General features: G+C 37.9%; 2 protein-coding genes across 3 annotated transcripts in view; both read left to right on the top strand.

Annotated features, from left to right (window-relative positions):
• Positions 1–4,557, top strand: part of LOC103142463 (uncharacterized) — a 26,853-nt gene extending 22,296 nt beyond the window's left edge. Inside the window, exons 1-3 of one of the 2 annotated variants that reach the window (XM_007558541.2) lie at positions 488–715; positions 824–879; positions 1,689–4,557. In XM_007558541.2, the coding sequence (XP_007558603.1) occupies positions 690–715; positions 824–879; positions 1,689–4,081 (2,475 nt within the window). In that variant the 5' untranslated portion in view covers positions 488–689 and the 3' untranslated portion in view covers positions 4,082–4,557. Of the gene's footprint in view, positions 1–487; positions 716–823; positions 880–1,688 lie in introns of those variants that run through there. The other variant, XM_007558542.2, reaches the window with a different exon arrangement.
• Positions 4,558–6,486: 1,929 nt separating this feature from the next.
• On the top strand, positions 6,487–20,547 carry LOC103142466 (solute carrier family 12 member 3). Its single transcript, XM_007558545.2, has 26 exons — positions 6,487–6,952; positions 7,260–7,376; positions 9,960–10,035; positions 10,677–10,772; positions 10,862–11,001; positions 11,085–11,195; positions 12,087–12,198; positions 12,497–12,627; positions 12,791–12,875; positions 13,134–13,294; positions 13,657–13,764; positions 13,869–13,992; positions 14,393–14,494; positions 15,935–16,090; positions 16,184–16,283; positions 16,701–16,812; positions 16,933–17,070; positions 17,406–17,509; positions 17,643–17,725; positions 17,816–17,893; positions 17,990–18,088; positions 18,176–18,287; positions 18,795–18,881; positions 19,552–19,690; positions 19,769–19,836; positions 19,949–20,547. The coding sequence occupies exons 1-26, from the start codon at positions 6,668–6,670 to the stop codon at positions 20,088–20,090; spliced, it is 3,066 nt and encodes a 1,021-aa protein (XP_007558607.1). The 5' UTR covers positions 6,487–6,667; the 3' UTR covers positions 20,091–20,547.
• Positions 20,548–21,768: the final 1,221 nt, after the last annotated feature.

Raw genomic sequence — 21,768 nt, 5'->3', positions numbered from 1 at the left:
TCATAAAACACCACTCCTAAGCGCTCCTAAGTGGTGTTTTATGACCCTCTTCTCAGTAAAGAGGGAGGAAACAAGCTATAAAATATCCTATCAATCAAATAAGTTTTTAAATATTGGTTTATGACCAAACATATTTTCTATCCACAAATTCCTAAAATGCAGTCAGTAATAGAAAAAGAAACAACTTATTTAAGATGAATGTTTACAGACTGGGATGGACTCTTGTTGTGGTTGGAAAAAAATGCTTGTGAGAATACATAAAAAAATAGTTTCACACTGTGCTCAGTAAAGCTCCATCTTTTTCCACACATTTGAGTTTTTAAAGGCTCAGCATGAACAAATTATCTTTTGTGGGAGAAAAATAAACTTGAGACCCAAGAATGTAGGACTTTAAAATGACGAATTTGTCCTTGTTACTTCTCTGAAAGCAGTAAACCCACCGTAAGCCAGAGCAATCACACTAACTGGCTACACCTGTGTGAGGCTTTTATTTTTGTTGTTGTCCTTTCTGATTCTCATCTTATTAGAATGGGAATCTGGTATCCTTCAAAACTTCCACAAGTCCTTGTTGGCATGAATGGTGGTTAAACCTGAGCTTATCTTCCAGTTGGAGCAAAACTGACAGGGCAGCTGTGCACTTGTAGCTGGAAAGTTTTAGAGGAGGCTTGCTAAGTGCCGCTGCAGCAGTCATGACTGCTGGCTTCATGATTTCGAGGTAACAAATCTGTTTAAGAACAGACTGGTTTTACTGAGTCCAGTAATTGCTCAATACTTTAGGCTGAAATGTGATATATTTGGAAAAATGTCCTTTCAATTCTTACAGAATATTGATGCTTTTCCTAATAAAGGAAGTGATTTATGCCTCTACTTTGCCAGGAGGTAAGTTTGACTTGCCTTTTGAAACATGTGACACTGGTAAAATGAGTAATGACTTGTTTCAGGCCTCTTAACCCACAGTCTGAACTACTAAATCCCATTAAAACTGTTAGCCAATGCCTGAAGCACATGGAAAAGGTGTTTAGCAATTTGTCCCTATTGAAATAGTAGGCTATCAACTGACTTGTATGTCACCTTTGAGTATTTATTAAACATGCAAACCATGTCATGCAAAAGTGAAATTCCAATACTGTTCTAAATTAATGACTGTAAAATCTGACTAAAAATTTTGGCTTTATGCTTAATATTGATGTAGTCATCCTTTCTGTGTGATGAAACTACTTTGCATGAATTTTATTTGCAAACTAGACCAGTTTGGTGCCTCTAAGGTTTGGCTTTGGAAGCATCCACACTCAGATTTGGGTTAAATTGATCTGCAAGCTCCACTCCATGGGTATTTGTGGTGTTAGTTGCTAGAAACATGGCAACTCATCTGAAACGTTTTTGAAATCACTGTGATTACTTTAGTTTGACCAGTGCTCTGTGACTTGATATTCAAAAAATGTGACAATAACTGAATATTTACACTGCACCATAACTTTTGTCTGCAATATAAAATATTGTTTTTTGGGGTTTTCTTTTTTGCTCCTGCCAAGATTGTAATCAATACTCCAATCAGTCTCTGAATGTATATAAAAAAGAATTTGCTAGGACTTCCTAGAATATTGAATATTGTGTGCCACAATTTGATATTGCCTTGCTAAATAACAAAGTAAATGTACACAAAATATTGACATGATCTGTTCTTGCAGCCAATACTGGGTACACAGCATGGCAAAATGGAGGACAGAAACAGGAAGTACTTGGTTACCGCCACCCTCTGCATTATGTGCGCTCTCTGAGGGAGCCGAAGAATAATCTGATCAACACAAGACAAAACCCTCAAAGGAGTGGTGTGAAGGATTTGACCCTTGGCCAGACTTTTAGGGAAACTCCACGTCCTCTTTGGCCACAGAGCCTTCCAGTCCAACCTGGACCACAAAGAAACTACCCTTTGGTTCAACCTCGAGGCTTCAGGGTCAGCTTGGATTTTCCTTTTTATAAACTCGATCAAATGAAAGAAACTGACTCTCCCACCAAAACTCGCCCCAAACTCCAAAGTAAACCAAATGTTCAACCAAATGGCCTCAGCATTTCCGATTTTCAAAGCCCTGAGAGAGATTCCAAAAAGGATCGAAATGTTGAAAAGAACATCCATGGTGTTCCCACTTCAACCTTCCAGGTCAACCTTACCATTCCCCTTCCAGCTTCATCTTCAAATCCAATAAAAGCCATTGGCAAGTTTGTTGAAAACAAAAGCCCAGGAAATATCTTTCAGAACAGTTATGGAGATCTAGGGAAACGGTTGAGTTCCATTCATACTGAAGTGAAACCTCTCGCCATCAGCCAGACAGCAGGTGAACAAATCAGAAAGCAACTGGGCTCAACATGGTCTAACTATCCTGCTACTGGACCCAAGCAAACTCTGCAGCAGCCAGGTGGGTCAACTTACACCCCACCTACTGATGGCAAACTGACCTCTTCAAGATGGCAATTAATATCCCCACAACGAAACTATAATCCCACAGCCAGGCAGAGTTTGGCACCCCAAAAACCAGATTCAACCAAACCGCCATCTTTGTCTTTTGCTAAGTATCTTGAACGTTTGGGTCTCATCAAAGCCCAAACAAGCCACACAAGAGAAGACGTAGCTCAGCCTTATTCCAAACAAAAGCTAAATTTGTCTCCTCTGCAATATAACAGAGGATCTCAAGATAACAAATATGTCGGTGTTGGTTCTCAAAGTGTTGGTCTGCCCCAAAACGGTTATATTACTTCTGTTCCTGCTAACGTCAAAGATTTCACAAGTGATCAAAAAGGTGAAAAGGAACAAGATTCTGCAGGTCCCTCCCTACAACTAGAGTTTTCTTTCCCAGTTAAAACTTTGTCAAACCTCACTAAAGGTGGTGGGTACTTGACTATCAGACCTCAAAATGTTAAGTCTCTTTGGACTCGTTACATGGAGGCAAAAAAACTACAATCACCTGAGAGTGAATTAAAAAAGTCAGTTTTGGGCTTTGATGATGCTGGGTACCACAGAAAGACGGGGCTTCCTGAAAGGAAATGGCCAACCCTAAATCTTGAACTAGAACCAAAACGGAAGCAGCCACCTCCTTATGAGCCCGTTACTGTCAAACCTACAGACAACAAGCCAAGCTTCTCATCCTGGCTTCCAAGAGATTCAGAGACTGGAAAGCCACGTTTTCCAGTCCTGGCGATTTCAAAATATCTCATTGATGCTACACGACCTTTAAAGGGCAAATATCAAACCGTCCGGCCAAAACCACTGCAATCTGGAAGGCTTCAAAGTTTCTACAGTTCCCTGAAGCCCAGCATCAACAGCTATGTGGAAAGTCAGCCTAGACCTTCAGCCAGCCGATTTGCTTCTACCCATGATGATCCCTTAAAACCATACAGTCATCTCCAAACGAATGCTGAGATTGATTCAGGTCCACTTCACGGCCTGCTCGCTTATGGCAGTTCATCCTTTAATTCTCCCATGTTGGAAGTTGTTCCTGCAAAAAGGCCACAAACGTGGCAGAAACCAATTTCTTCCCTCTATCTTCATGAGTACAACAGTGGAAAAGAACCTTCTTATGATACTTTTGAAGATGTAATTGGTCTACACAGTAGGCCAAGTGGATATAAAGTTCAAAATAAACTTCCTGAGCAAGACGACCCTGGACATTTCCAAGAGGGAAAAGATTACTATGTGAAACCCTTTGACACTAATGGAGGTTTTGTCTCTGGGCAAACATACCAGACTGGGAACTCTGCGGAAACATCCTTTAATGTGCAACCCCCATGTGAATCTTCATTCTCTAGGCTTGGCCAAGATGGGTCTTTTTCAGACCTTCGCTACCCTTACCCAAATGCAGAATCTCAGCCTTGCAGTCAAGTACCTTGCATCGACGGTGTAGGTGAATGTGTTAATGAACAGAACGCAAATTTTCCACAAAGGGTTAGTTACTCGCCAAAGGCAGAGGCAACTTCTATTTCTATTCCTTACAGTAGTTTTGACCGCATTTTTACTCAGTCAAGCTACCAGCCTGCTCAAAATGGCTTTAAGCTCCAGCAATACCCTGTTGGACACAAACAGTTTTGATGATCTATGAGCTATGACGATACACTCGGGTCAGGTCATGAACATGTTGAACTTTGGCTTAAATTGTGCAATCTGTTCATTCGTTTTCCTTCTGCGCATTAAAATATTTAATAAAATGTCTGCTTCAAAATGAACTGTTCCAGGTATCATCACTAATTGGTTCCCACCATCACATTCTGCTGTGACCCTGGTTCAACAGGAAGTATTGTTTAATGGCCCTGTCAACCTAAAGCAGTTGCACTTCATGGCTCTGGTTTAGTAAAATGCATGCGAGAAACCCAAGACTTTTGCTGGCTTAAAAATAAACCAAAGACTCTCCAAAGAATGATGCAGGGAATGCTGTTTACATTTCTGAACCTCAATGTAAATTGAATCTCATGTCTAATGATGCCTCTCTTCCAGGCAATGCAGGTTAACCTGAAGTGCAAGGAACAGGATCTAAGGTTGCCCTTTGTCAAATAAAATGGCAAAACCTACTCTCTGTGTGTGAGGGTTTTGTTTTTGACTCAATTATATAGGCATCTATTTTATCACTGCAAAACTCAGGGTTCCATCTCAGTTAACCACCTAAATGAAAATATAACTTGGTAAAATGGGGGACCACATGCTATTGCTTAACTTATCTCTTGTTTAAAGTGCTAACATGTGGCCATCGAGTTGTGCCAGTATGTCTACTTATTAACCATCTAATCTTTATAGGGTTTCCACTAAATTAAACTGGAACCTTTTCTGGCTAAATGGGCTGGAAATGCTCTTTTAGTCATTCAGTAGTAACTTAAAACTATTTTATATTTTTGGTGTCTTATTGCTTTGCAGGGAGAGAAATGTGGAGCTTCCCCAATTTCAGCTCCAGTACATGCGTTTTACTCTGAAGATGTACTTTCCACTCTTATAAGAACCATTACCAAAGCAATATTGCATGTTTACATTTTAAATTAGGCATTCCTAATTGGGTAACATATTAGCAGAAGAGAAAGTGACCTTGGTTTCTCATTACACATTATGCAAGACCTGTGTAGAGATATGTTGTTCAAAAGACTGAGTGAATGGCTGCCTTTGCATGTGACTGTGCAGTGATGGAACTGCAGTGTGATTGAGATGTCCAGGGCTGTAAATGAGACAATGGAGCAATTATTGGTTTGGACTGTTTTAAAGCCACAATAAAGGCAACTCCTTATGTTTAATAGTTCAAGGAAAGGTGTCTCGGGTTTTTAAATTCAAACATTTCTTGCAACCAGGTTTAATGATTGAGCAATATTTGATGATTGATTGATTTGATGAGTTCGGGGTACCCAGTCTACACCTTTCACTGGAATTTCTCTTTCATGCTAATGAGAACAGTAGTGGAACTGCACCGTCCGACTGCCCACCCAGTTGATGGCTTATCAGGGGAAAAAAACTGAGCTGTTTCAATTGCAAGAAAACAAAGTAATCTGATTTTATTAGATGAGGTGACACTATTACATTCATAACGGTAAAATGGAAAAAAAAAAAGTCAATCTTGTTTTGAAGGCTTTCAAGGTGAATGTGTTCTGCACAAGGAAGAAATTCCCCAAAACTAAGTTTCAATTTGCTACAAATTTCCAGTGACGGGCATTTCACAATATGAGCTTGTTTGCTTGTTTTGTCAACCAATGATGATGCAGTACCATTTGTACAGAAACTAAATTCCAGTAAAAAAGCAGAATGTATAAAAAAAACTTACAGCAAGTCAGGTTTTAAAACTGATTCGTTATAAAAAAAAACAATTTTCTAATGTGACCTTTTTTTTCCAACTTAAATGTTGTTTTTACTGCCAGTCACATTATCTAGGTACTTTTTCACAATCCAATGACTGGTGGCACATCTGGACCCAGTGTGCTGCTCAAGGACATTTGGACTTGTGGTCTGGGACGATGGAATCGAACTGACAACTTCCCAGATAGCAAACCACTGTACTTTTTTCTTGCATTAACGAGTGTCCTTATTTTCCAAAATGAGCATAAAAGATGAATATTTGCTTGACCTTTACACGCTCTAACAAGTTTGTTTGGCTTCAGTCAAGGGCATTGTGCAGGTCATTCATACAAGTGTAATTATGCCATTTACAACTAATCTCGCCAAAAACATCACACAGGAGATTAATCATTAATAGATGTGATGATAAAACCAGGAAAGAACTTCAAATGGGATTTGAAAGTAATTTATTTTTATTTTATGCGTTTAATGTTTGGGGTGGAAGGGAAGAAAAATCTGTAGAAAAGTTTTCTGTGAATTGTTTTTAAATCAAATATCTGGCTTTAAGTCCTAAAGAATTTCTTGGCTGACCTCTTCAATGTGAAACCGTTCATGTCAGGTTTAATATTTCCTGTAATGAGTCTTGTTTGACTTTTCACTGAACAAGTGAACATCTTATTTGGCCTGAGGCTCTTCCTGCTACGTTGAGGTCACTTTTAAACCCAGCCCTCGTAATAAAGCCTTCCTCCTTTTTAACTGCAACTCCATAATCAACTTCATTGACTAGCTGCCAGCTGTGCATGAGGGAAATACGTCTGACTCGCCAATATCGTTTAGAAATTTTCTGAGATTTCTGTGACATTTGTTTTAATGGAGCGTCCAACTGCTAATGACGATGTTAACTTGTCTGCATACAGACCTAGCCTTCCACTGTCGGTACTTAATGGCAAAACATCGTCTGAGGGGTTTGATGAGTCGGATTATTATCAGTGTTACGGTGATGGCAATAGCATGACATCCCGTCCATCTATTGCTCTGAGTGCTTACGAGACTCTAGATGCACCACCACAGTATGATTTCTACGCCAACAGCCAGGCGTGGGGTCGGAAAAGACGCTTCAGGCCATCTCTGCATCAACTGCATGGTAATTCCGAGGTAAGGAATGTACTCTTTACCAGTTCGTATATTCAATACTTTTTCAACGAGCAAATAAAGTACAAAATATATCTTAAATTTTCATCTATATATGACTTGGATATTATTTATGTAAGGTTGTTGACTCAATGCAGTGATATTCAATATTATTTTAGTTCTAGTTATGCTTAATGAAGTTACTACTTTTTCTCAAATTGTACTGCTTTTATGCTACAAGCATTTATACTACCAGTCCCACTAAATTTTCTTTTTAAACTATGCTTTCTTGCGTCTTTAAGTCATCAGACTTAATAATTCATTTGTTTAGGATGACTCCAGACCTCCCATGTATGAGGAGAGAGAAGGAGACACGTCTGAAGATGAGGACGAGGAAAAGGAGCCCCCACCTGAACCCACCCGCTTTGGTTGGGTGCAGGGAGTCATGGTAGGTAGAAATGAAGACTTGCCTGATGTAAGGCTAGGCTAGGAGTTATGATGGATTAAATTCATTGAGATGTGTCAGCAATGTTCTAATTGGAATAATCAGCTTGAAAAAGGTAAACTGGGTTTCAAACCAGTAAGGGGGAAACAATTTTGTTTTTTTTATTACTCTTACTTGTCTTGGGTATTTTCTCTCTGATTTGTAATCCATAATGAAACGTCTTTCATTTAACTTTAAAGTAATTCAAAAACATATTTTGAATGTTTAAAAGTACTGTAATTTCTGAACTATTGACTGCAACCATGGCTGCACAGTAGCTTAGTTTTTATCACTGTTGCTTTGCAAAAGGAAGTTTGGATATTCTCCCTGTAGGTTCTCTCTGGGTATTCTGGCTTCATCCCTCAGTCCAAAAACATGACTGTTAGTTAAAACTGTGTGCATTGGTTGTTTGTCCTGGCTGTGTTGCCCTGGCGATATGATCAGGGTCTACCAGCCCCCCCGGCAGCCCTGCAAGGATTAGTGTGTTGGGTATGGATGCACTCACTAACTTTGAAAATAAACAAAATTGCACTTGTAAATACCTCACTGCAGGTATTCATTGTATCAAGATAGTGATGCACGCATGCACAAATATATATATATATACATATACTGTACATGCTTTTTTTTCCAGCATGACTGTATCACAGCTGCTTAAAAATATTGAGCCGGATAATAAAAATGCATTAAAGCACCTTTCAAAATACTCAAGGACACTGTACAAAAAATAAAACACAATACACCAACAAACTATCAGCAACTTGCATAAATCAAACATAACGGAGATTATACAGATTTGAAAAGATGTTTTGAGGTTTTCAGACTGAGGAAGGGAGTCAGTTTTACGGATCAGGTGACGGCTGATTCCAGAGCAGAGTAAGAGAAGATGATGGCCTCATGGTACTGAGACAGAGTGAACAGAGAGGTGAATGAAGGCAGAGGACGTAAGGGTGAGTGAATGCAGAGGAGCTGGGACAGGATGGCCTTGAAGGTGATAAGTGGTTTAAATTGGGTCCAGAAGTTGATGGGGAACCAGAAAAGTCATCATCTCGATCTTCTTCCTCTGCACTAAAACCACTGAAGTAATTTTCTTCGGTGTTCGAATTGAACAGCCTCGCGCACATCTTCACTGTCTCTCTGTTGTTTTTGCTCTCAATGTCACTTTTGTCTTGAGGTAAATTTGCCTTGAGCTTTTTTTTTTTCCTCTTTATGTTGTATTAGTTGCAGGTAAAAAAAAACTGTTTATAACCTCTCAAAGAGCCGGAACTGTGGAAAAGCTTTAAAAAAAAAAAAAAAAAAATTGTTTATAACCTCTCAAACAGCCGGAACTGTGGAAAAGCTTTATGGTTTTCCGGACGAAAACATCTATGGGGAAAATACTGTTGCATCAGAAGGAATCTCCACTGAGTACCAACAAGTGTGTTTTTTAAACAAACCCTATAAAATATTGTTCAGGTGAGATTTACAATGTGCCTACTTGTAAAAATGTAGCACTCAGTAACTTTATTGTGCAGGTTTGTCCAGTCTGTACATCTTAAAGCAGATAACCTGCCTAAACCCTGAAGCAATTTCAAAAGGCTGCTTTAAAGATTTTTTTTTTTTAAACACCTTGTCTGTTTCTTTGCTCTTCTGACGGAAGTTTTATGCAGAAATGAAGAATTAAACTTTAACTCTTTGTCAGTAAAACAAATAGTTTTGTACTGAGTCAGACCAAAAAGGACAGATCTTGTCCTTGAGGACTTGTTTTACTGATTTACATAGTCAGGTCAGTAGGAGGCTCTTGTAGACCTGAGAAGCTGAATCAGGTGTTTTTGTTTGAGTCACATCTAAATCCTTGATGCTGACCTGCCATTCAAATACATTGCTTCATATAAAACAATCAACATGCATATGCACTGATCTGTAAATGTAATCAAAACTTTAATTATGTAAGTAGGATAAAATAAACCAATGAATATTGTCTGGTAATACAAATGCAAGTTGTCTTAATCAGTCCTGTTTTTTTTTTTTTTTTTTTTTATTTATAAGATGTTTGCAGGCTGGTGATTATTCAAACACAGTGCAGTTTAGGGGAAAATGTTGCATCATTAATAAACAATGAATGTACAAGTCTGTATAAGCTTAAAGATATTACTGGCCTGCTAAAGACAATGTGTCAATGAAGCACACTGATCGGCTTTGATTCTAAACCCGAATACATTGATTTTCCAAACAACATGCTAAACTTAACTTATCACCTTTTCCACACTCCATTGAACTCCTTCAAGAGTTCAGATCCCTTCACTTATGATGCAAGTACTTTGTGTCCCTTAAAACATAGTTACTCATTTATTTAAATGTGTCGCTGAGCTATTTTTGTTCCTCATATTTTTTTTTATTAGTTAATTGGTGTATTGCAATGACCTAATTCTAAAATGAAACACAATTTTATGTAAACGTCTGGCACCCTCAGTCATAAATTTTGTCTCTCTTGCCAGTAGTAAAATGAAACTTTTTTTCATTCACTCCTGCCTCATAGTTGTAAAAATCCTGCTTGTTTCTACACAGATTCGCTGCATGTTAAACATATGGGGGGTGATCTTGTACCTGCGACTGCCTTGGATCACGGCTCAGGCTGGTATCGGTATGTTGAGCATTCCTGGTGTGACGCACTTTCAAGTGTTTGTTCTCGATTTTAAGACTTTAAGCCATTTCAAGCATTATTTAGTTAACATGTAGAAAAAAATGTGGCTATGAAAATGATTCAGTCTGCAAGGATCTGGTGAAAAGCGTTTGTAAATTATGACAGAAGAGGTAGAAAAGAACAATTAATCAATGTAAGTGAAGTTCTCCAAACATAAAGAATGTCTCATAGACATGCCAGATGGCATTGACAGCACTTGTCAGGGTTTGATAAATGATGCACTTCAAGTTCATATGCAACTGGATGGCTGTATTAAGAACTGCTTGTTGTATAGAGAATAGCTGACATGTTGACAAACTGTACAACACAACCAACCATAATGCAAACTCTCAAACAAAATCAAATTACATCAAGTGCTGATTATGCTAACGTATCTTACAAGGCATATTCTGTATATGAAGACCTTCAAATGCCTCATTGACTGCAATTGTCTGAACCAAAGTCTTCCGCTCCAGAACTGCCAGCTCCTTGCAAATTAATTGACTGACATAACCTTCATTGGTCTGTGTGTGTGCTAAATTACATTACATTTTCAATGGATGAACTGAACCTTTACTCAGACCGTTTCCCACCTCTGACAGGTATGACCTGGGTCATCATTTTGCTGTCATCTACTATAACTGGGATCACTGGTCTCTCCACTTCAGCCATAGCCACCAACGGAAAAGTCAAAGGAGGTTTGTTATTAGAAGATGGTCTATTTTCAATGAGGAAAAAGTCACAAACTTCTAACCAGATCATATTTTTCACCTCGTCATACCCCAAGGCGGTACCTACTTCCTGATAAGCCGCAGCCTCGGTCCAGAGCTGGGCGGCTCTATTGGCTTGATCTTTGCTTTTGCCAATGCTGTGGCTGTGGCAATGCACACTGTGGGCTTTGCTGAGACGGTCACGGACCTCATGAGGGTGAGAAGCATTCTCCACACACATGCACAAATCAGGTTCACAATAATCCAAACAGAAACTCCTTATATGCATCTCTTTCTTAGGAACATGGAGCTGTCATGGTGGACCGAACGAATGACATCCGCATCATTGGGATCATCACTGTAACATGTCTGCTTGGTATTTCAATGGCTGGCATGGCGTGGGAGTCAAAGGTTAGATCGGTGGTCAAAGAATTTAACAATCCTGGGAGTTTACTTCAAAGATATGCATAGCATTTCTGAAAAGTAAATAAGAATAATAGATGGTGTTAAATAGTGTTAGGGATGTTCTTTTTAATGTGGTAATGTTTTCTTTTGGTTCCACATTACATTTTGTCGTAGAATGCTTTTTTCAATCACATCAGTGATGATTTTCTTTATTTTAAAACTAAATTGCTAGTCTTTAATTTCAAAATCAAAACACATTCCCAAGAAACAAACAAAAAAAAAAGCTAATTTGTTTAATCTGTTGTTGCCCTGAGCTAATTTTAGCTCAACCAACAAAAGTAATGGTTCTGTAAAGATTTCTGAACTCCGGCTGAGACCAGTATAAAGCATATAGTTAAATTTTATTGTATCTTTAAAAAGACTGGGTGGAACTTTAAAATTTCCATTCACATTTTTAAGGTGTTCTCCTAAAATCTTGCTAGTAGTTTTTTTACTGTGAGCATAAAATTGTGACACCACATTCCAGACTTCAGATATCTAGGTTACCTGACTGTTTCTATACAAGTTCCAGAATTGACTGTTGTATAATCTGTGGCACATAAAAGGTTTATAGGAATAAATTCAGCTGTGTTTGAACAGAATGTCAGGCACTGCCAAGGCTTTCTGCCTTGTAACATCAAAGGTTAAACTAGTTTAGTTCAACTATAAATGTATTCAAACAGTTGCATAAAATGAGACTTTCACAGAGTGGGACAGAAATGGAAACAAAAACCTTTACAATGGAGTCTGAGATGATATTGTTCAGATTTTGCTAAAAACCCAGTTTTATTTAATAAACCTTCTTAAATGTTTGTCTGCACTGCCCACTTACAGTACTTTGCAATGTGTTTTCCACAGGCCCAGATTTTGTTCTTCCTTGTCATAATGGTGTCATTTGCCAGTTACATCGTTGGAACCATTATGCCTGCTTCTGTGGAGAAACAAGCCAAAGGATTCTTTAGCTACAAAGGTAACTATTATTGGCACTTGGCCCTAGCTGAACATATTTACATTTTTAATCTTCCCACTGCATTTCCTTGATCATTTTAGTAGTTAAATTGTCTTTTTTGTTTGTTTTTTTTTTATTGTAGTTTATATTTTAATGGGTGATTTTTCTGGCAAGTTTATACTTTTGACATAAAACATGTCTATAAGATATGAATCCTTGGGATGAAATGGCCAATCTAGGTTGCAAGTTCTACACCAAGACAAATAACACTCCCTTCTCCCTGATTCTACCGTAACTTTTACCATTTCAACTTCAACAGCTGATATTTTTGCTGCCAATTTCGTACCCGACTGGCGGGGTCCGGAGGGCAGTTTCTTTGGCATGTTCTCCATTTTCTTCCCATCTGCTACGGGCATCCTGGCAGGAGCCAACATCTCTGGAGATCTGAAGGTATGCAAGTGTATTTTTTCCTCTTTCTTCTATTCTATCAATATATGGGGGGAACATATATCCCCCACAGATAAAAAAAAACTAAATAAAATACGCATGAATAAATATTAATGTGGTTGGATAGAAGTAGTTTACTTTGTATCTTATGTGTTTTCCATCTTAGAATCCAACAGTAGCTATTCCTCGAGGGACACTGATGGCGATTTTCTGGACTACCTTTTCCTACCTTATCATCTCTGCAACCGTTGGTAAGCCTACTGTATACTATTGTATTTCCCATACTACTGTATGGGAAATATATGCACAGAGAGTACTCTTCAAATGTAGTATTTGAACATGTTTTGTTGCCTTTTTCTCTAGAGTAAACTTAAAAAAAAATCTTCCCAGCACCGAACTATTAATCCCTAGCTAATAATTGTTTCCTTTTCTATGTCTATTTTTTTGTCATAAAAGTTTGTCGATGGTTAATACTGAATTTCTTCCTTTGTATGTTAACTTTTATGCAGGATCTTGTGTGGTCCGGGATGCCTCTGGCTCTCTGAATGATACTTTGTCCCCTTCAACACCCATGGACGCCTGCGTAGGTTTATCATGTCAGTACGGATGGGATTTCACCGAGTGCATTAACAATAAGACCTGCACCTACGGCATTAGTAACTACTATCAGGTCAGTTGTAACCCATGCAATCATGCCACTATACACTCTCCTTATATCCAAAATTGTGAAGGACAGTTTTTGTTGACATTATTTAATTCCAATAAAAATGTGAATAGTTAATAGCTATTAATGCCTCTAAACTATAAGGAGATGCAGAGCAAGGTGGCAATATGATGGCATAAAATCTACATCAGTTGTAACTGTAGCTGATCTTGTGTCTGTTTTTAATCAAATTCTAAGATTAAGTTATTTATTGCCACGAGGATAGATGTCCAATCAAAACACATTTTTTCATACATTTTCCGTGACCCATATAAAGCATTTTTGACAAGAAGCAGGCGTTTAATAAATCAGACCTTTTCTGTGATTAGTCGCTAAGCATGGTGTCGGCCTTCGGCCCTCTCATCACTGCTGGCATATTCGGAGCAACTCTGTCCTCAGCTTTGGCCTGCCTGGTGTCTGCTCCCAAGGTGTTTCAGGTACAAACACAGTTTCTCAAACACCACTATACAGATGTGGAAAAAAATGGCCCTGCATCTTTTGTTTGATGTTTTTATCCTATTTATCATATTCTGCTTTACAGTGTCTCTGCAAGGACCATCTTTATCCTCTCATTGGTTTCTTCGGCAAAGGATATGGCAAAAACCATGAGCCACTCAGAGCCTACCTGTTGACGTACATCATAGCTGCCTGTTTTATTATCATTGGTGAGTCAATGAGACAGATGTTTAATGTATTTTCTAACCAAGTCCTACAGCGTGTTGGGTTAACATTCAGCAACTTTTTGGTTTTTGGAATAGATATTCTTTATGACCACAAAATTAAGTCTTAAAGTTTATGAGAGCAATGAAAGCAAAAATAATTTTAGTATCAAGATGCAGTTTAAATTCTTAGTAACTGAATATGATTTTTTTTTTCCTTTTATATCAATATAGTCAGTATATTTGATATGATTGATGTTTATCTTTTCATCATGTATACAATGCAAATTTAATTATTAACCGTATTGGTCAGTTGAAGAGTTAACATTAAACAGGTTCATGTTTTTCACTCAATAAAGAGTAGCTTATGACAAGTAAAATTATTTTCTGTCTTATAATTTACCAGCCGAGTTGAATGCCATCGCTCCAATCATCTCCAATTTCTACCTCTGCTCCTACGCTTTGATCAATTTCAGCTGCTTCCATGCTTCAATCACCAATTCACCAGGTAGGTCAAAAATATTTGCTCTCTTGCAGAGTTCTTCTGTAGTTGCTTTTCTGTCGCACTTTTTTTTGTTCATTTCATTAAGAAATGCTTGATGTATTAGACAAAGGCAGCCTGAGTAAATAGAAAAGTCAGTTTCAAAACCAACCAGGACCTCTGTGAAAATATGAGCTGAAATATACTAACACCTTCTTGAGTGGGTGTTCATTTTTACTAGCCATGCTTAAGCCTGATTAAATTAATAACAATGATTAATTTAAATAGAACCTCTGGCAACATGAAGTAGGCTAAAAGATCTTAAAAGGCAATACACGACCTACTATAATTAAATTCAAGTACACATTAAAAAAACAAAATATATATATAAAACTCTGGAAAAAATGCAAAAACATTTCTAGGATTCTGAGTCTTCACTGAACCATAGTGAGACCCATTATCTATAAATGATTACAAAAACCATGGAACAGAGGAACTTTCAAAATAGCATTTTGGTCCTTTAAATAGGAGGTCATAAAGGAGCAATAACAGCATCTAAAGCTGGGTGGGCCTCAGTTGAGGTCAATCATTACTGACCTCAAAAAAAGGCCAGTCTCACTTTCCCCATAAATATTTTTGATGGTTCCCAAGACTTTTGGAAAAATAGTCTGTGGACTAACGAGACAAAAGTAGAAGTTTTGCAATGTGGTCCCTGTACATATAGGGACACACTGGCAGTGTTCCTTAAACAGAACATAGTATAATTAGACAGACACAATTGAGGCAGGATCATTCTCAGGGGCTGCTTCACTGATTCAGGAGTTGAAAACCTGCTATAATTGATAGCACAAATTCTGGTCTCCAGCAGAATCCTGAATGATTGTCCCATCAGTTTAGGATAAAGTTCAATGACAAAAAAAGAAACAAATGCTGTTGAATTAGCCTAATCAAAGAGTGATCTTAACCGGATTTTTCGTGTTCAAAAACCCTCCAATATAAGCAAAGTTACAGCAATCAAACAAAGTGGAGGCAAAAATCCTCCACAGCAATACAAAGCAGTTATTGCAAATGTGTGATGCCATGTGCTGCCACTAAATATTCACAACCAGAACTTACATGGGGTCAGATCGCCTATTCAACCTTAACAAATGAAATCGTCATCCCAAAAACGGCATTTTACATTTACTCCTTTATTTTGGCATGTAATGATCAGACATGAACGACAAATGACCAAAAATAGACAAGATCTTAAAGGTGAAAATTACTTTTTCCCTGCACTGTAACTTATGAATCATGTTAAGCATGCAAGTGCATAACATGATGTAGCTGTGTATCATTTTATGTCCACGTTAATGTCTACATTAAATTGCATAAAGCTGTGCCCTTGAGCATTTGATAGAGTAGCTAAAACAAAGGCCAGTTTCTCTGACTGGGAAGTGTGGATTGTGTTTATTTGTACATCTGCAGGCTGGCGTCCATCCTTCAGATTCTACAGTAAGTGGCTGTCGCTGCTATGTGCTGTGATTTGTGTGGTGATCATGTTCCTGCTGACCTGGTGGGCGGCTCTTATTGCAATTGGAGTTGTCTTTTTCCTCTTGGGATACACACTGTACAAAAAGCCAGGTAATCTGACTCGCTGTAAAAAAAATATATTTCCATAAAAGTCTAGCTTATTGTCATATCAAAGCTTTCATTCATATTCCTTGCTGGGCTTAGATGTGAACTGGGGCTCGTCACTCCAAGCAAGCTCCTACAACATGGCGTTGAACCATTGTGTGGGTCTGAACGTCGTGGAGGACCACGTCAAGAACTACAGGTTAGTGATATGCATAGGTCTGTGTGAAGATTTTATGAGTAGCTCACACTGCAGCCAAGAGTGATCTCATGGGGTAACTGGTTGTTTTTGACAGTTTCCTAAACTCTGCTTTAGACATTAGCTGGAATTGTGTACTTTGGTCAAGTGGGACTAAGACTCAGGTTTCAGGAAACAAACACTCCATTTGGATGTGGTGAAAAACAAAAGACAATGTAAAATGACTGCAGATGTATCTCTTAAAATTATTTGCTGCAGTGGAATAACAGTGGAATAATAGTTTAAGTTGTTTTAGTGTATTCAGATCATGAACAGAAGTCGGTATAAGTACATAAGAAGGTGCTTTGCTATGGTTGTAGTACTTTTTCTGTTTTGATACTGGGTCTGGATTAAACCTCTTTATGCCTTTGCTCCCTCCAGACCCCAGTGTTTGGTGCTCACTGGTCCTCCCAGCAGTCGTCCAGCTCTCTTGGATCTCGTCAACTGTTTCACAAAGGACCTCAGTCTGATGATGTGTGGAAATGTGGTCACTGTGCGTACAGATTAAAATGCCCACATGAAACTCATTCTCATGCATTAAAGCAGTACATAAGGTTCTTTGTGTTTAGCGTAGCAATTTAAAGAACTACTAATTGTCCTTCCTGATTTTCAGGCCGATTCTTCCCCATCAGCTGTAGAAAAGGCGAGCAGTAACAGCCATGTCTCCTGGTTGAACCAAAGGAAGATAAAGTCATTTTATAGGGGAGTTGTGGCTCCGGATCTGCGTTGTGGGGTTAACATGTTACTTCAGGTCAGAAACGGCTCAATAAACTCCCTAACAACCAAAATATGACTTAAACAAGGATCAATGTTGTAGTGTTTTGAATGAAATATCTTTCTGTTCAACAAAGTGTTCTACGTTTTCTATTATGGAATCAGCTGTCTGTCTAGAACATTTGTTCATTCTAATGTGTTTCAGTAATTTTTAGAGTTCAGTGTTTGCAACATAATCTGTGTCCGATGGTTTGGCATAGAATTTGTAAAGTTTGAGGATTCATTTTCACAGAGTTTTATACTTTCTTTGAATATATTTAAGAACGTGACCATCTTCTTTCCACTCTGCTCATGTTGCTAACTCCCCACCAGGGGGCAGGATTGGGTCGAATAAAGCCAAACGTTTTGATGATGGGTTTCAAGAAAGACTGGCGCTCCGAGCCATCTATTGCACACAACTACATAGAAATCCTGCAGTGAGTAATATTTGCGAACTTATCTACATAGCGTAAATAATCTTATGAATATGTAATTTTTGAAATTATAATTTTACTGTCCAAACATGAAGAAAACAAAGCTTTGTTGAATTCAATTTTACGTGCTCTTCAGTGATGCCTTCGACCTGCAATATGGAGTGTGTGTGCTGAGGATGAAAGAGGGCTTGGATGTCTCCAGTCCACCTCAGTCGCATGGTGAGAGCATTATTAAAGAACAATTTAAAGTTTTTAAGTGATCAATACGTTCTTCCCTGTCTCACATTGATGTTAATGTTCTTATTACAGTTAATCGGGGTTTCGATGAGGGACAGGACAGCATTAACACCATCTCTCCCGGCTCCCTTATTCGAACGAGCACAACATGTATGTACTGTGCACATCATCACACCACAAGAAAATATGTATTTTCCTGATGGAGCTTTACATATATTCAGATCCTACAATGATTATTGTTTGCAGCTTCTGTATCTGTTGATCTTGAGCCGCAGCACACCACCGTGTTCCAGAAAAAACAAGGGAAGAAGACCATTGATATTTACTGGCTGTCTGATGACGGAGGTGGGACCGCTACGTCTGCAGTCGCCAGTCGTCACCTCTATCTCTTGCTTTTAGCATGATTCCTAATGATGATCTTTCTGTTGATAGGTCTGACGCTGCTGCTGCCATACCTGCTGACTCGCAGGAAGCGCTGGGCCAGGTGTAAGGTCCGAATTTTTGTCGGAGCGGAAACAGACAAAAAGGACGAGCAGAAAGAGGAGTAAGATTACCTGTTTCATATAAGAGATCTACTACTTTAGTTTCTTTTGGAGGAGGGGATAAAAATGGGCAGAAGGATCTGAGGGTTTTTTTTCCTTCTTTTTTACGGTGGAGGTTTTGTGTAAATTTTTATTTTTTATTTTTTTTAGATTTTTGCTACAATAAATGTGCTCACTGTGTTTTTGGCCTTGATTAATTCAAAGCTACATTGCATGTATGCAGAGCAATTAATGAAATACTGAACACTGAAAACCGTTGACTTTATAAAAAAAAAAGGTATAGCCAGTCCTGTTTAAGGTCATTGTGGTTTAGTGAATAATTCTAAATAGCTTGCCTAATTTCTTATCATTAATTTTAATAATTGTGATATGTGATATGATTTATATGGCTGCTATATGAAGTTTAAATGAAGCAATATAGAATATCTTTTTTGTTTTAAAACAGGATTGTTTTTCTTTTATTTTTGAGATTATATGAAAAATATCTTCGGTGTATGGTTTGTTCCTAGGGTTTTGTCTCTCATCAAGAAGTTCCGTCTCGGTTTCCAAGACGTTGAAGTGATTCCTGACATCTACCAAAATCCTCAGCCTGTCAAGTAAGACTGCACGCTTTGTTCAAGGATTGGGTATTTCAGTAAATCTGCCTCACAATCAGATTTATCACATAATCTATGCAAGAGAAATTTTGAAAGATCCAGAAACTCCATCCCAGATCTCAGTTAACATGTTATAGATCTCAAACCAATTTCAAGCATGTTGATGGACGTGATGATCTTTTGGGCTTGTTTTACAAGCTTGGATACTTGGATACCGTACAGTGATTGAGTCGGCGATGAACTCCTTCAGTTCATCGCTGATGCTTGATCCAAACTCGATCATTAACAGGATAATGATACTAAACACAGCAGCAAATGCAGAACAGGATGGTTGAAAAGGAAAAGAATAAGGGAGTTGCCAATGCCCAATCTTAGTCCAGAGCTCAACCTTGTTAAAAGTCTAACCCGTGCAGAAATAACTGTCTCTAAATCTCAACAAATTGAAGCAGCTGTGAAAAGAAGTAAATCAAAATCACTCCAAAAACTGTGACATAATGGTGAAGTCATTCAGAAAGCAACTTGTTGCTGATAAAGATGATACCACAAGGAAAACTGCATGACGTGTACTTTGCTTTTTCTATCCAGCAGAAGGGGAAAAAAACACACAAAACAACACGCTGATCCAGACTTTTGAAACATTATCTAATAATGGACTTCTTATTTTCTCCAGTGTTCATCATTTCGAGAACATGATTGGTCGCTTTAGGGTGGACTCAAATCCTAAACAGGACTCTGATTCTGACCCTCCAAGGCAGCAGGAAAAACCTTGGATGATCACTAACCAGGATTTGGAGAGGAACATGGCTAAGGTCTGAGAAATTCTTACCACTCACATTTCTCTATCCCTCACTTCTTTGTAACTAGAATTAACACTGTGTGACCTTCAGTCCCTCCGTCAGATTCGTCTGAATGAGGTGCTGCTAGATTACTCCAGAGATGCAGCTCTGATTGTGATGTGAGTGCAACATTTGTAACTTTCGTTGCTTCTGTCCTTCAAGCCAGAAGATGCAATTGTTGGAAACTGAAAATAAATCCTGTTAAGTGTCCTTCATTGTGTCTCCTAACAGCACCATGCCAGTGGGGAGGCGAGGCAGCTGTCCCAGTTCTCTGTACCTGGCTTGGCTCGACATCTTGTCCCGGGATCTCAGAGCTCCAGTCCTGATGGTCAGAGGAAACCAGGAGAGCGTTCTTACTTTCTACTGCCAATAAATTTTTCCAGTAATTATGTTGTTGTTAAAAGGAAATGATGCAACACTGTAGGGCCTTGAAAACTGAAAAACCTAAGATATTTTAATGTAATGTTTGTGCAATTGAAATCAACATGACAATAATATAAATGTTTAAAAAGTAACTCACATGCACACAAAAATAATTTCTCTTTTTTTTAAGGATTTATATTCATTTTTCGTCCATTAATTTTTAATACAATCAAGATATTCAAAAAGTGTGGCAGATCTGCCACACTTTTTAACACCTTTTCTGAATTATTCTAAATTTGGGTTGGTAGTAAAAAATGAGTGATTTGCTTCCAAAACTTAATTATGTAATTTATTAAAACATAATAGCATTATAATACAATAAAATTACAATCTAAATCAAGGTCCATTTCTATATCAATGCCTAATTTAATAGGCTTTATATTTGTAATTGTTTCACACTGTCAGTCAAATTCTTACATATTTTCTCTAAACAACAAAGTTGTGCATAACCGTGAAGTGGAAGGAAATGATTCTGGGTTTTCATAATTTTTCTAAATAAAAATCTGAAAATTGTGAGAGTCTGGCAAATCACAAACAAAGCCTGTTGATCTTCTGCCATTCAACTTTGCATCATCAAGATTTGGTTATTAGAAATTAATAACCCAATTAAGCTGTTGATTTATGTTGTGGCATGTTTATTGGTACGCTGCTATTGTAGTTAATTCTGAGGGCGGGATTGGAGAAATCAACTATTTATTTTCATTAAATAGCTTTTAAAAAATCAAAATCTCCTGAAATTTCCTTTATAATTCTGACATGTTAAGAACATTAATAATGACTGTTTGTTTTTTTTTTCTTGTTTTCATTCAAACAATTCAATCAGCTTCGATTGTGGAATGTATTAATGTATTTCTGGAGTTGTGTTCCTTTAATTTTCAATCATGAAAAACCCATGTTTTATGTTCACATATGAAACATTGGAAATAAAAGAAATGTGAAATTGTTTTTTTTTTTTAAAAAAAACCTATGAAGTGGCCATCATGTTTTCATTTTTCATCTTCCACCAAGCCAAGGTTGGTTTAAAGAGGTTCAACGGCAAAGCCAGATGCCTTCTCAGCAGCGACATGCTGCAGTAGTTTAGTCTGAGGGATCCCAAAGCCAGTAATTACACTAGTCCATTGACTTTAGTCATGGGTTTCCTCTGGGTCTCCCTCAAATGGAAGTAGTGTGTAATCTGGGGTAATTTATTTATTTAGCATATTTAAGCATATTTATCATGCCAATAAATTATTTTTCATCAGAGCACACAATACATGTTCTGGAAATGTTCCAATGTTCTACAGCCAAAAGTGTCTTGTATACTGAATATTTAGGGGTCCACAGCTTGTAATTTCCCCCCAAACTGCTTCATTGGCTTTCCTTTACTATCCTGTCAAAGCTGTGGTAATGCCTAACACTAACATCTTTTTCATCCATCCTTTTTAACTAATCTGTGTAACAGGATCTTCCTTTTTTTTTAAAGTGAATTACTGACAAATTAATATTTCAATGTTCTTCCAATGTATTGACATGTACCTATTCCGGTCTGAATAAGATAACTGATGCAACATTACTGGATGAGTAATATTCTGAAAAGTTACTTTTTCAATCACAGACGGATTAAAAGAGAGGACACACTTTGTTGACTT

This window comes from Poecilia formosa, unplaced genomic scaffold (assembly GCF_000485575.1).
Source record: "Poecilia formosa unplaced genomic scaffold, Poecilia_formosa-5.1.2 Scaffold97, whole genome shotgun sequence".
Taxonomy (NCBI): Eukaryota; Metazoa; Chordata; class Actinopteri; order Cyprinodontiformes; family Poeciliidae; genus Poecilia; species Poecilia formosa.
This window is presented reverse-complemented; position numbering and strand designations above follow the sequence as displayed.